The sequence below is a fragment of the Henckelia pumila genome, chromosome 1 (genome assembly GCF_033568475.1).
Source record: "Henckelia pumila isolate YLH828 chromosome 1, ASM3356847v2, whole genome shotgun sequence".
Classification (NCBI taxonomy): Eukaryota; Viridiplantae; Streptophyta; class Magnoliopsida; order Lamiales; family Gesneriaceae; genus Henckelia; species Henckelia pumila.
Window position 1 is genome coordinate 114,712,116 of NC_133120.1, and position 12,275 is coordinate 114,724,390.

Genomic DNA, 12,275 nt, shown 5'->3' on the forward strand with positions numbered 1-12,275 from the left:
CGAACCGAACCAAAAATCGATTTTTTTACTTTTTTTTAATTTTTAAATCAATTTTTAATTTTTAAATCTTTTTTATTTTTTATTAATAAAATAAATAATAATAAATATAATAAATAACAAAAATAATTTAAAAAATTAAATTTCAGTTAAAATCGAAAACCGAAAAAATTTGATTTTTAACCGAACCGAACCGTTAAATTCGATTCGATTTTTTGGTTTGAATTTCGGATGAACCGAAAATTTGATTCGATTCGATTCCATTCGATTGAGAGACGGATTTGAGAAATATTGAGGATGAATTTGAGGCCCCAAAAAGAAAAATGACTATTTTGAGACTAAAACAGGTGTTTCCCGAATTTTGATATAAACCGAGCGGCTCGACCGCGTCCTCACCCTGCTTAAACCCTGCATTGGCTCGTCCGCATCTTCAAAAGCCTGCGAACAGCAAGGAAATCTACCGGAAGTTCGAAATGGGTAAATCTTCCAAAAATTCAGCCTCCAAGGTTAATTTCATGCTTCTTTTTCTTCTACATCCTGCTGTTTTTCTTAGTCTACTTTACAGGTTCAGATTGATTACTGACGTTGTTTTGTAGGCCGATGCTGCTCCCGCAAAGCCCTCGAATAAAGGTTTGATTTCAATGATGTTTAAAATTTTGGATTCTTCTCTAGTTTGATTAATTTCTTCTAGTTTTGTTGATTAGATTGATAGTCGATATATTTATGTGATTTTTTGTTCACATAACAAGACGCCGAGGACATTATAAGAAATGATAATCGGAAGAAGCGTAAGAAGCGGAAGAGGAGTAAGAAGGCCTTGGTTGAAGAAAACGATGGTGGAGTCAAGACTAGGAAGACGTTCATGAAGGAGAAAGATGGCGATTGTAGGGATGAGCAAGAGCTAAAGGTTTAGTAGCTTCTCTGTTTTATGTTTCCTAGCTTTTGGATTTGATTTTCTTGAGTACTTGAATTAGGTCACTCGTTATTATTTGAAAATGTACACTGTTTTGTCTCATTTGCGGTTATTGTCCAACTTTGTAAGAACTATGGCGGCCCAGTCAAGAAAATGAAAAAAAAATTAAGAATAAAAAAATTGCTTCGACACTGCAATTATCTGCTCTTGAACATAAATTGTCTGAAGTTGCTAATTGACTTGTTGTTTGTCAATTTCAGGAAGGTTCATGTGTCGTGAACACTGACAAGGTCAAGGTATCTGCCGAGATTAACCCCATAGATTTGAACGTCAGATTGGGAGATGAGAATAATGGTGTGAAGAAAGATGCCAGTGCACCTAAGGAGCCGCCCGCAACCGATAATGGCCATAGAGATGAAAGTGAGAATGATCATCCGAAAGAGGAATTTGATGATGGGGAACCTAAAACGAAAAAGTTCAAAGTTTCAGTAGGTTGAAGGGCTTGTGTTGTCAAACTGTTTTGTTCTATTTCAATTTAATTGATTGCAACGTTCACATATGATGCAGCCCTCTGGAACTATTATTCGGGCGGAATCAAATTCTAAAGCTTCAAAAGAAGATGGGTGTCTCAAAGTAGAAAGTTCTGAGGAGGAACCTTCAAAAATGCAACAAGTGGTGGAGGTACAAGGAATTGAGCTTTGTGACACAATTATGGTTGATTTTTATAGTTCCCAATTCCTATCATGATGGTGAGAATCACGTTTGCAGCCAGTTACTGTTCCAGTAGAGGATAATAGTTCGGAGGAGATATCTTCCGAAGAAGATATGGCAGTATCTTCGGATGAAGAAGAGGTAACAGTTTGCAATGTTCCTAAGACATCACCCTTAAATTCCATTGTTGTAGCCAGGAGATCCAATGCATGTTGCCTTGCATGTTTCCTGAGGTTTCGTTGTATGTGACATGCAAAGGAAGTCTACTGCAAAAGGCTTTCGGCCGATTAATATTCATGTAAATTAGTCGTAGTTTTGATAATTATCATGCTTCTTTTTCTCCTATATCTTGCTGTCTTTCTTAGTCTACTCTACTGGTTCAGATTGATTACTGACATTGTTTTTGTAGGCCAGTGCTGCTCCCGTAATTCCCTCGAATAAAGGTTTGATTTCATGATTTTTTAAGATTTACAGTCTTCTCTTGTTTGATTAATTTCTTCTAGTTTTGTTGATTATATAGATAGTCGATATATTTTTGTGATTTTTTGTTCACATAATATGAAGCCGAGGACGTTATAAGAAATGATAATCGGAAGAAGCGTAAGAAGCGGAAGAAGGCCTTGGTTGAAGAAAACGACGGTGGAGCTAAGACTAACAAGATGCTTATGAAGGAGAAAGATGACGATCATAGGGATGAGCAAGAACTACATGTTTAGTAGCTTCTCTGTTTTATGTCCTAGTTTTTGGATTTGATTTTCTCGAGTACTTGAATTAGGTCACTCCTGATTATTTGAAAGTGTGTACTATTTTGTCTCATTAGCGGTAATTGTCCAACTTTTGTAAGAACTGTGGCACCCAGTCAAGAAAAAAAAAAGAATAAAAAACTCGTATCTGCTTCGACACTGCAATTATCTGCTCTTGAACATAAATTGTCTGAAGTGGTTAATTTGACTTGTTGTTTGTCAGTTTCAGGAAGGTTCATGTGTCGTGAACACTGACCAGGTCAAGGTATCTGCCGAGATTAACCCCATAGATTCGAACCCCAGATTGAGAGATGAGAATAGTGGTGTAAAGAAAGATGCCAGTGCTCCTAAGGAGACGCCTGCAACCGATAATGGCCATAGTAGAGATAAAAGTGAGAATGATCATCCGAAAGAGGAATTTGATGTTGGGGAGCCTAAAGCGAAAAAGTTCAAAGTTTCAGTAGGTTGAAGGGTTTGTGTTGTCAAACTGTTTTGTTCTATTTCAATATAACTGATTGCAACTTTCACATATGATGCAGCCCTCTGGAGCTCTTATTCAGGCGGAATCAAATTCTAAAGCTTCAAAAGAAGATGGGTGTCTCAAAGAAGAAAGATCAGAAGAACCTTCAAAAATGCAACAAGTGGTGGAGGTACAAGGAATTGAGCTTTGTGACACAATTATGGTTGATTTTTATAGTTCCCAATTCCTATCATGATGTTGAGAATCATGTTTGCAGTCAGTTACTGTCCCAGTAGAGGATAATAGTTCGGAGGAGATATATTCTGAAGAAGATATGGCAGTATCTTCAGATGAAGAAGAGGTAACAGTTTGCAATGTTCCTATGACACCACCCTTAATTTCCATTGTTGTAGCCAGGAGATCCAATGCATGTTTCCTGAGGTTTCGTTGTGTGTGACATGCAAAGGAAGTCTACTGCAAAAGGCTTTCGGCCGATTAATATTAGAGTTTTCAAAACGGGCTAGCGGGGCGGGCCGGCCCCCAACCCATCGCTACCCACCATTAGGCGGGGCGGGTTGGGAGAACACCAACCCAACCCCCTATTTTCGGTGGCGGGGCGGGCCAACCCGGCGGGCTCCCGTGTAAATTGGTGCGTTTTTGCGGGTCAACCCGCAACCCACCATTAGGCAGGGCGGGCCGGCCCATCTTTTAGGTTGGGTAACCTACCAATTTTGTATGGCGGGGCGGACCAAGCCGACGGAACTAGTCCATTTTGAAACCTCTAATTAATATTCATATAAGTTACTCGTAATTTTGATAATTATCATGCTTCTTTTTCTCCTATATCTTGCTGTCTTTCTTAGCCTACTCTACCGTTTCAGATTGATTACTGACATTGTTTTTGTAGGCCGGTGCTGCTCCCGTAAAGCCCTCAAATAAAGGTTTGATTTCATGATTTTTTAAGATTTAGAGTCTTCTCTAGTTTGATTAATTTCTTCTAGTTTTGTTGATTATATAGATTGTCGATATATTTTTGTGATTTTTTGTTCACATAATATGAAGCCGAGGAAGTTATAAGAAATGATAATCGGAAGAAGCGTAAGAAGCGGAAGAAGGCCTTGGTTGAAGAAAACGGCGGTGGAGCTAAGACTAACAAGATGCTTATGAAGGAGAAAGATGACGATCATAGGGATGAGCAAGAACTACAGGTTTAGTAGCTTCTCTGTTTTATGTCCTAGTTTTTGGATTTGATTTTCTCGAGTACTTGAATTAGGTCACTCCTGATTATTTGAAAGTGTGTACTATTTTGTCTCATTAGCGGTAATTGTCCAATTTTTGTAAGAACTGTGGCACCCAGTCAAGAAAAAAAAAGAATAAAAAACTCGTATCTGCTTCGACACTGCAATTATCTGCTCTTGAACATAAATTGTCTGAAGTGGTTAATTGACTTGTTGTTTGTCAGCTTGAGGAAGGTTCATGTGTCGTGAACACTGGCCAGGTCAAGGTATCTGCCGAGATTAACCCCATAGATTCGAACCCCAGATTGAGAGATGAGAATAGTGGTGTAAAGAAAGATGCCAGTGCACCTAAGGAGACGCCTGCAACCGATAATGGCCATAGTAGAGATAAAAGTGAGAATGATCATCCGAAAGAGGAATTTGATGTTGGGGAGCCTAAAGCGAAAAAGTTCAAAGTTTCAGTAGGTTGAAGGGTTTGTGTTGTCAAACTGTTTTGTTCTATTTCAATATAACTGATTGCAACTTTCACATATGATGCAGCCCTCTGGAGCTCTTATTCAGGCGGAATCAAATTTTAAAGCTTCAAAAGAAGATGGGTGTCTCAAAGAAGAAAGATCAGAAGAACCTTCAAAAATGCAACAAGTGGTGGAGGTACAAGGAATTGAGCTTTGTGACACAATTATGGTTGATTTTTATAGTTCCCAATTCCTATCATGATGTTGAGAATCATGTTTGCAGTCAGTTACTGTCCCAGTAGAGGATAATAGTTCGGAGGAGATATATTCTGAAGAAGATATGGCAGTATCTTCAGATGAAGAAGAGGTAACAGTTTGCAATGTTCCTATGACACCACCCTTAATTTCCATTGTTGTAGCCAGGAGATCCAATGCATGTTTCCTGAGGTTTCGTTGTGTGTGACATGCAAAGGAAGTCTACTGCAAAAGGCTTTCGGCCGATTAATATTAGAGTTTTCAAAACGGGCTAGCGGGGCGGGCCGGCCCCCAACCCATCGCTACCCACCATTAGGCGGGGCGGGTTGGGAGAACACCAACCCAACCCCCTATTTTCGGTGGCGGGGCGGGCCAACCCGGCGGGCTCCCGTGTAAATTGGTGCGTTTTTGCGGGTCAACCCGCAACCCACCATTAGGCAGGGTGGGCCGGCCCATCTTTTAGGCTGGGGTTGAAAATTGCCAACCCAACCTACCAATGTTGTATGGCGGGGTGGACCAAGCCGACGAAACTAGTCCATTTTGAAACCTCTAATTAATATTCATATAAGTTACTCGTAATTTTGATAATTATCATGCTTCTTTTTCTCCTATATCTTGCTGTCTTTCTTAGCCTACTCTACTGTTTCAGATTGATTACTGACATTGTTTTTGTAGGCCGGTGCTGCTCCCGTAAAGCCCTCAAATAAAGGTTTGATTTCATGATTTTTTAAGATTTAGAGTCTTCTCTAGTTTGATTAATTTCTTCTAGTTTTGTTGATTATATAGATTGTCGATATATTTTTGTGATTTTTTGTTCACATAATATGAAGCCGAGGAAGTTATAAGAAATGATAATCGGAAGAAGCTTAAGAAGCGGAAGAAGGCCTTGGTTGAAGAAAACGGCGGTGGAGCTAAGACTAACAAGATGCTTATGAAGGAGAAAGATGACGATCATAGGGATGAGCAAGAACTACAGGTTTAGTAGCTTCTCTGTTTTATGTCCTAGTTTTTGGATTTGATTTTCTCGAGTACTTGAATTAGGTCACTCCTGATTATTTGAAAGTGTATACTGTTTTGTCTCATTAGCGGTAATTGTCCAACTTTGTAAGAACTGTGGCGCCCAGTCAGGAAAATGAAAAAAAATATTGGCTGCAAAAGGCTAAGCCAATGGAGCCTTGACCACTCCATATCAAGTTATACAATTTCAATTGCAGTTGTGATGGAATTTCAAATACAAAAAAAATAGTTGAAATCTGAAATCCATCTGTCAATTCTTTTCCCAAATCAAATCCCTCCATCTATATCAAAAGAATAAATGCAAGCTCAACCTTTTCAACCTTAGAGTTTCAAGGAGCTCTCATACTTAGGCATCCGTGTTCTCATGAAATTCATGCATGGTTGGAATGCTGATCAGTTTATGTTTTTTTTCAAAACATCAGTTTAGGGTTAAATGATGCTAAAGTTGCTTCTTTCGTTCTAATGTGTACTATTTATGCAGTTGAGAAGCTATGTTACCTGTTCCGCTGGCAAAGGTTTTAATTTAGCATTTCAATTACAAAAAATGTAGTGTGCATTAGTTCTTTGTATAAAAAATGAAAACTTTCAATGATCCTAGGTGTGTTGGCATTGTGATTGCACAATGGTGGAGTAATTTATTAGTGTTCTGTAAATGTTATCTTGTATTGAATTTTTGTGTTGCAAGTAGTATTTATGAAACATTTTGCAGGCCCTCGAAAAATTGAACGGTAAAGCCTTAGTGGGTAGTCCAGTGAGACTTCAGCTTGCAAAAGAGGAAAAGGTACAGTCATTCCGAAAAGATGGTAGAGCTCAAAGGCAAACAATATTTGTTTGTGGGTTTAATAAAGATGATGGTGAAGATCAGGCATGTTTGCACAATTTTATTTCTCTTGGTGCTTTATCACATCAACGTAAATTTCATTATCCGTCGTTTTTCTGAATCCAATAGCATAAATAAATGACAGGTTAGGAGTGCTCTGCAAGATCATTTTGGTTCCTGTGGTGAAATTACCAGAGTATCTATTCCTCGAAATAACGAGGGTGGTGTTAGGGGGTCTGTTTTCTTGTTTCCATTGCTATAATCCTTTTATCTGCAAACTAGTTGGAATCTGTTCTCTGGTTCATGCTTAATAACTTAATGCCATGTCAGTTTTGGATTCTAATAATATGTCAATGACTAATGCTGCTGTCTTTCGATATTAGACCCATAATATATTGCATTTACAGGATAGCTTATATCGACTTTAAGGACTATAATGCCTACAACCAGGCTCTGGCATTCGATAGATCTGTATTTCGCAAGAATACTTTGACAGTGGAGGCGGCAAATCCTAGGGACAATGGTTTTGACGGCGGCAGCAGAGGTGGTTGGCGTGGCGGACAGGGTTCTGGTGGTAGAATTAGTGGTCATCAACGTGGTGGTCGCACAGGACAAGGAGACTTTACTGGTGGTGGGCTAGGAGGTCCTGGTCACGGCCGTGCAGCTCCAGGGGGCAGCTAGATCTGTCATGCACACATTATATAGCTGTCGTTTGTTTTCGCGATAGGCAAGTAGTGTTTGACTTGTATGATGATTTTATGGTTGAACGATATTATTGATGCATCGTGTTTATTAATCAAATAACATGGCTGTTGATGTTTTTGTGTAGGTGATAAAATCATCCAACCCCAAACGAAGAGACATTATGATTAGAGTTAAGGTTCATGCGGGGGGCCACTTGGATTTCGGCCAAAATTGGCATGTGTTTTTGCTTGTTCACAAAATTTCAGAGACAATGTTGATTCTTATGTATTACAGCATATATACATTTGAAATCTTTAGTTGGAAAGAGCTAGTAGATGCTGGCGCTCTGTTACCTTAAATGGTACGCATGTTTTTCATTTTGTAAAAAATTAGTCGAAAACTCAACCTCGTGAAGTCAAAAATGGTGCCCAAAGATAAATAGTTTATTATATTTCCAACCTTAAAGAGTATCTCAGTTCTACTTTTCGCCATAAATCATATCAACCTGCCAACCAAAAAAGAATATATATTTGTTCCAAAGCTAGGTGAACAAATGTGGATGTGTAAATACAGGTATAACAAATTTCTTATTCCCCTCACTGGCTTAATAAACATAACTTGGTATATATCATATACACACTTAATAAGGTTTCATGAGGCACATGCATGCTCAAGGAATCCTCTGAGAGCACAGCGTCATAAGCTTTGAGCTTTTCGCAAATAGACGCCGAGGGTCGTTCTATCAAAACTATGATCAATCATGATCCAATTGATGTATATTTTTTGGGTTCAACCCATGCTGTTTTCTTCTATGTCTCATTGCCTAACGAATGGCTCTACGAATTTGAAAGAGAGAAATAATAGCAGCGATAACAGAACTAATCGACTGCTGTCTTGTTTTTCCTGCCCATTGGTAGAGGTAGGCCATCAAAGATAGGTCTAGTAATGGCTGCAGTAGAAAGAGCCTGAAAGTCGGGCTTCAGACTCCACTTTGATGTTGGCCATATGGATGACAACGTGCCATTGTCAGAATCCTGCAAACTTGAAGTACTTGATGATTTCCTAAATACATTTACACTATCAGCCACTAAAGAATCCCCCGAGCCTAAGGGAATTGAGGTCAGCCCACCTGCCTCACCATCAACTCCTCCCCAGACAGTTCGGTTTGCTGACTTGGGCCTGAGAGCCAAACCTTTACCAGTAATTGCCGAAATTGCACTGCAACCGTTGTTCTCCTCCTTCAGAAGCATTTCTGGAGTACGACAAGTAAAGTCAGCTTCAGGTTTTTGACGTCGTCTTGCCAAAGTCTCAAACAATCTATCTGAGTTGCCATCTTCTGCTTCTTGTAGCAAAATTTGCTTCATCAGATTACCGTTCTCTAAAACAAGGCCATTAGCTACACTTTTGGATTTCCTATGAAGACTCAGAGGTGGATTCACACTAGGTGAAGATTTGAGAAATAACCCATCCTCCAGATAAGAAGCCCCTGCTTTCCGGTAGACGGGCATTTCAAAACCTTCAGTTGCAGCTTTTTTATCTGTTGATCGTAGACCATAATAACCTTGTAAACTGCTCATGGCCAGAGAGGCTTTGCGCTCAGAGAAAGATTTCAGTTTCAGGGACTGAAATGAACCTAATACATCTGAATGACTAGAGCTGGATGGGCTCTGATAGGAGCTGTTTTCCCTACAAATGAAAACCACTATTAAGCCATTTCATAACCTCTTATTTGATATTGTAAATTTTTCGTGGGGATATGAATGCAAGAATTTTGAATTTAGAGCCAACACTAAACAAATGTATAAGAACAAAGAATTTTGTGCATAATATTAAGAAAATAATATTTAAAATGTGGAACATAGAAAATGTTCAAACACAAAAAGATCCGGCTTACTTTCACATTCTCCACTTGCCCACTATATTCAAACACTCTATCTCACAACAATGGTAAGAACTTGTAGGCAAAAGCAAAGCAGATGTCACAGCCACAATGTAACTGCTATAAACGATATTTAACCCCTTCTGGAGAAAGCATTTCCCTGAAAAAGCCCACTATTTTTGACAATCCAATACAGCAAAACACATTGTAGTGGCAACTAACCTGTGAAATTAGTTACATGCAAACTCCATGTGCAAATCGTTTCTATAGTCAACAAAATAAAGATGGGAAACGATAAAAAAAAACGTGTAGATGTATACTCTCAATTACCGTTAATGCAAATAAATTTCCCAAGGAAACTATTCATTAGACGAATTTAAAAGATTCCATAATTTTATACTAAAATAATCAGAACAAATAGTCCTAAATCGCTAACTAGTCATAACACACGTGGATTCTCATGTAGCTCACAAATATACATAAAAGTCTATACAGCGGAAGAAACTACAAAGTAATGCAAATATCATTCGCAGGTTTTGGAATGCGAGAATGGACATCTTCGCAATCACATAATTCGCATCAGAAACTAACAAAAGCCAGATGGGCTACTAGATATGTCCGCAAACAATTTCTTCTTTTGAAAAATACAACACCTCCCCACAAATTTTGAAACAGATCATTAAACTTTAAAAATCCTCGAAAATTATACACCAAGAACGCAGTATGATGCATCATAAATATTATTGTATTCCTAGATTAAAGTAACAGAAAAAAAAAACCAGTTTTTTACTGTAATCTTTTTCTTGGTTAGGCACTTAAAATACAGAAATAAGTAGAAGAAGCACCTCTGGTGAGTGTCCTGACCATTGATCAAGCTGGGGGAAGGGGGATGCCTCCCAGGCAATGGTATTTGAATAGTCTTTAGTGCAAACATTTGAAGATCTGTCACCAATCCATTTAGTCTCTTAATATCCGCTACCTAAACCAATCCCAAAACAAAATCAATAAATTAATATACAGGCATCAACGACAAATATCAAAAGCAAAAAGTGAGTAAAAGTAACAGTCCAAATCTCTGTCAACCATATTAATCCATCCTCAAACACATAATTGGATTGAAGGAATAAACATGAATTTCTCCGCCAAGATCATCCAGCAAATCGAAACCAGCGTACTTGTCTTTCCAGCTAAACCATAAACAAAAACACAACTGGGAGCCCTAATAACAGTAAAGATAATCAAATAACAAAAATTTCAAGTTGTCGAGAACTCATTCGTACCTCGACGCCGTATCTGATGGCGACGCCGGCGAGGGTATCGAATCTGGAGACACGGTGTAGTATGCAATTAAGGCCAATACCCGCGGAGGAGGACGGCGGAGATGAAAACTCCCCCGCGTCGGACGGGAATGAGAATCCAATCGCTCCTGTGTGCAGATCATCTCCTCCTGCTACAACACCATTATCAAATAATCCCCAATCTTTTTCCATCACAAAAATCAATACCGAAATCAATTTAATCAAATCAATGCGATCTGTGTGAAGCTTTCAAAACAATTTGCGGTGCGCGAGAATCGCAGATCTGCCTGCGTAGCCCATGTCTGCCTTCTCTCTCTGCCACCTTTGTAACATATTGCGCATATGTTATGTTCTTCTTGCTGATTGTTATTCAACAAACCACGTGCTGTTTTTAAACTCAAATTAATGTCTAACCTTAAACGATTTGTAACCATTGTCTGAAAACAATGAAATAAGACAAAATATGTATATATATTACATTTTTTGGGATGCGAAATTCTTATATAACACAAAATTTTTTATAAAAAAATAATTATTTATTAAGGTTTTGTTTAGACATATATTTTAAAAACGTTTTTATTGTTTTACAAATGAAAAAGATTTAAAATATATGTTTGGACAAAATTTTTACAAAATGACAAATAGTACTGTTATCCAAATATAGTTTTTAAAGCACAATTGAGATATGTTGTGATAAATATAGCTACAATAGCTATTTTAATAGCAAAACATCAAAAATGCCTATATGAACTCAATTTATTAGTTTGGGATAAAAAAGGAACTTACAGAATGAGTATTTACTATTTAGGTATGGAAAAAAGCGCATATGTTTTTTTTTGTTGGACAAACAATATTTTTTTTTATTTTCTTCATCTTTGAATTGGAAGAATAGACATCCGAAAAAAAAAACATGAAAAAATACTCGAATGATACGATCTCTCCGTCACCCCAGAATAAAAGGGGTGATCTCGTAGTTCTTGGACTATGAATTTATTATATTATTTTAAATCAAATAAATTAGAGTTAAACATATTTTCTAATAAAAATATATAATCGAAAAAATTGATACAAATTAATTAAAAAAAAATTTATATTGTAATTCATATTATTAACTCTTATTATTATTTTGGACATTACTATTTTTATTTAATCTATTATTACCAATAATAATATGTTAACTATTTTCATTATTAATTTTTGATATTTTAAAAATGATAAAAAATATTATTTTTTCACTTTATGTGAAACCATATTGCACGAAACATATTCATAATATTATTTCATCTCTCTCCAATATATATATATATATTATTTTTTTCACACATATTTATGAGCATTAGAAAAAAAATTTATTTTATATTTATAGAATTTATTCAAAAAATAATTGCAAATATTTTCAATATTTAGTTAATAGGATATGTTAGAAGTACAAACAAGAAGGATGCATACAATCAATGTTTTTTTCCTCAAATATTATATTTTTCCCCCTCAGTTTGAACTCATGCATCTCTTTGTGGCACTTGATCAAATGGTGGGGTGGTGGTATGGAAAAGATGCTATGCTGTTGAGAGAGAAAAAATAAGGGTGTTGTGCAGTGTTCTAGAAAGCGTGAAAAAGCGCTGCTTAAGCGTGAAGTGTGAGCAAAAAGCTTCGCTTTGGACAAAAGCGTGAAAAAAACGATCAACCCTTTGGTTGACCATATTAAGCGCAAAAAGCGTAAAAAATCTCGAAAAAGCGTGAAAAAGCTCGAAAAAAGCGTGAAAAAATATATATTTTAAAATAATATTTAATTAAAATTTTAATTT

General features: G+C 37.1%; 2 protein-coding genes across 7 annotated transcripts; one reads left to right on the forward strand and one right to left on the reverse strand.

Moving 5' to 3' along the window:
- Positions 1-378: 378 nt before the first annotated feature.
- Positions 379-7,758, forward strand: LOC140876181 (uncharacterized). 6 transcript variants are annotated; one of them, XM_073280063.1, is made up of 22 exons: positions 379-503; positions 594-627; positions 747-904; positions 1,171-1,398; positions 1,478-1,591; positions 1,679-1,762; positions 2,031-2,064; positions 2,186-2,331; positions 2,588-2,824; positions 2,904-3,014; positions 3,102-3,185; positions 3,732-3,765; positions 3,887-4,032; positions 4,287-4,523; positions 4,603-4,713; positions 4,801-4,884; positions 5,448-5,481; positions 5,603-5,748; positions 6,499-6,654; positions 6,755-6,843; positions 7,017-7,336; positions 7,439-7,758. In XM_073280063.1, the coding sequence occupies exons 1-21, from the start codon at positions 471-473 to the stop codon at positions 7,288-7,290; spliced, it is 2,574 nt and encodes an 857-aa protein (XP_073136164.1). In that variant the 5' UTR covers positions 379-470; the 3' UTR covers positions 7,291-7,336; positions 7,439-7,758. The 6 variants fall into 6 exon arrangements, with proteins under 6 accessions (XP_073136164.1, XP_073136166.1, XP_073136165.1 ...); XM_073280065.1 differs by having other exon boundaries at positions 4,293-4,523; XM_073280064.1 differs by having other exon boundaries at positions 2,594-2,824.
- A 105-nt stretch (positions 7,759-7,863) lies between these two features.
- Positions 7,864-10,839, reverse strand: LOC140876182 (uncharacterized). The gene is made up of 3 exons (XM_073280069.1): positions 10,453-10,839; positions 10,018-10,151; positions 7,864-8,979 (listed from the first exon to the last, which is right to left on the reverse strand). Exons 1-3 carry the CDS (start codon positions 10,660-10,662, stop codon positions 8,172-8,174), a joined length of 1,152 nt encoding a protein of 383 aa, XP_073136170.1. The 5' UTR covers positions 10,663-10,839; the 3' UTR covers positions 7,864-8,171.
- Positions 10,840-12,275: the final 1,436 nt, after the last annotated feature.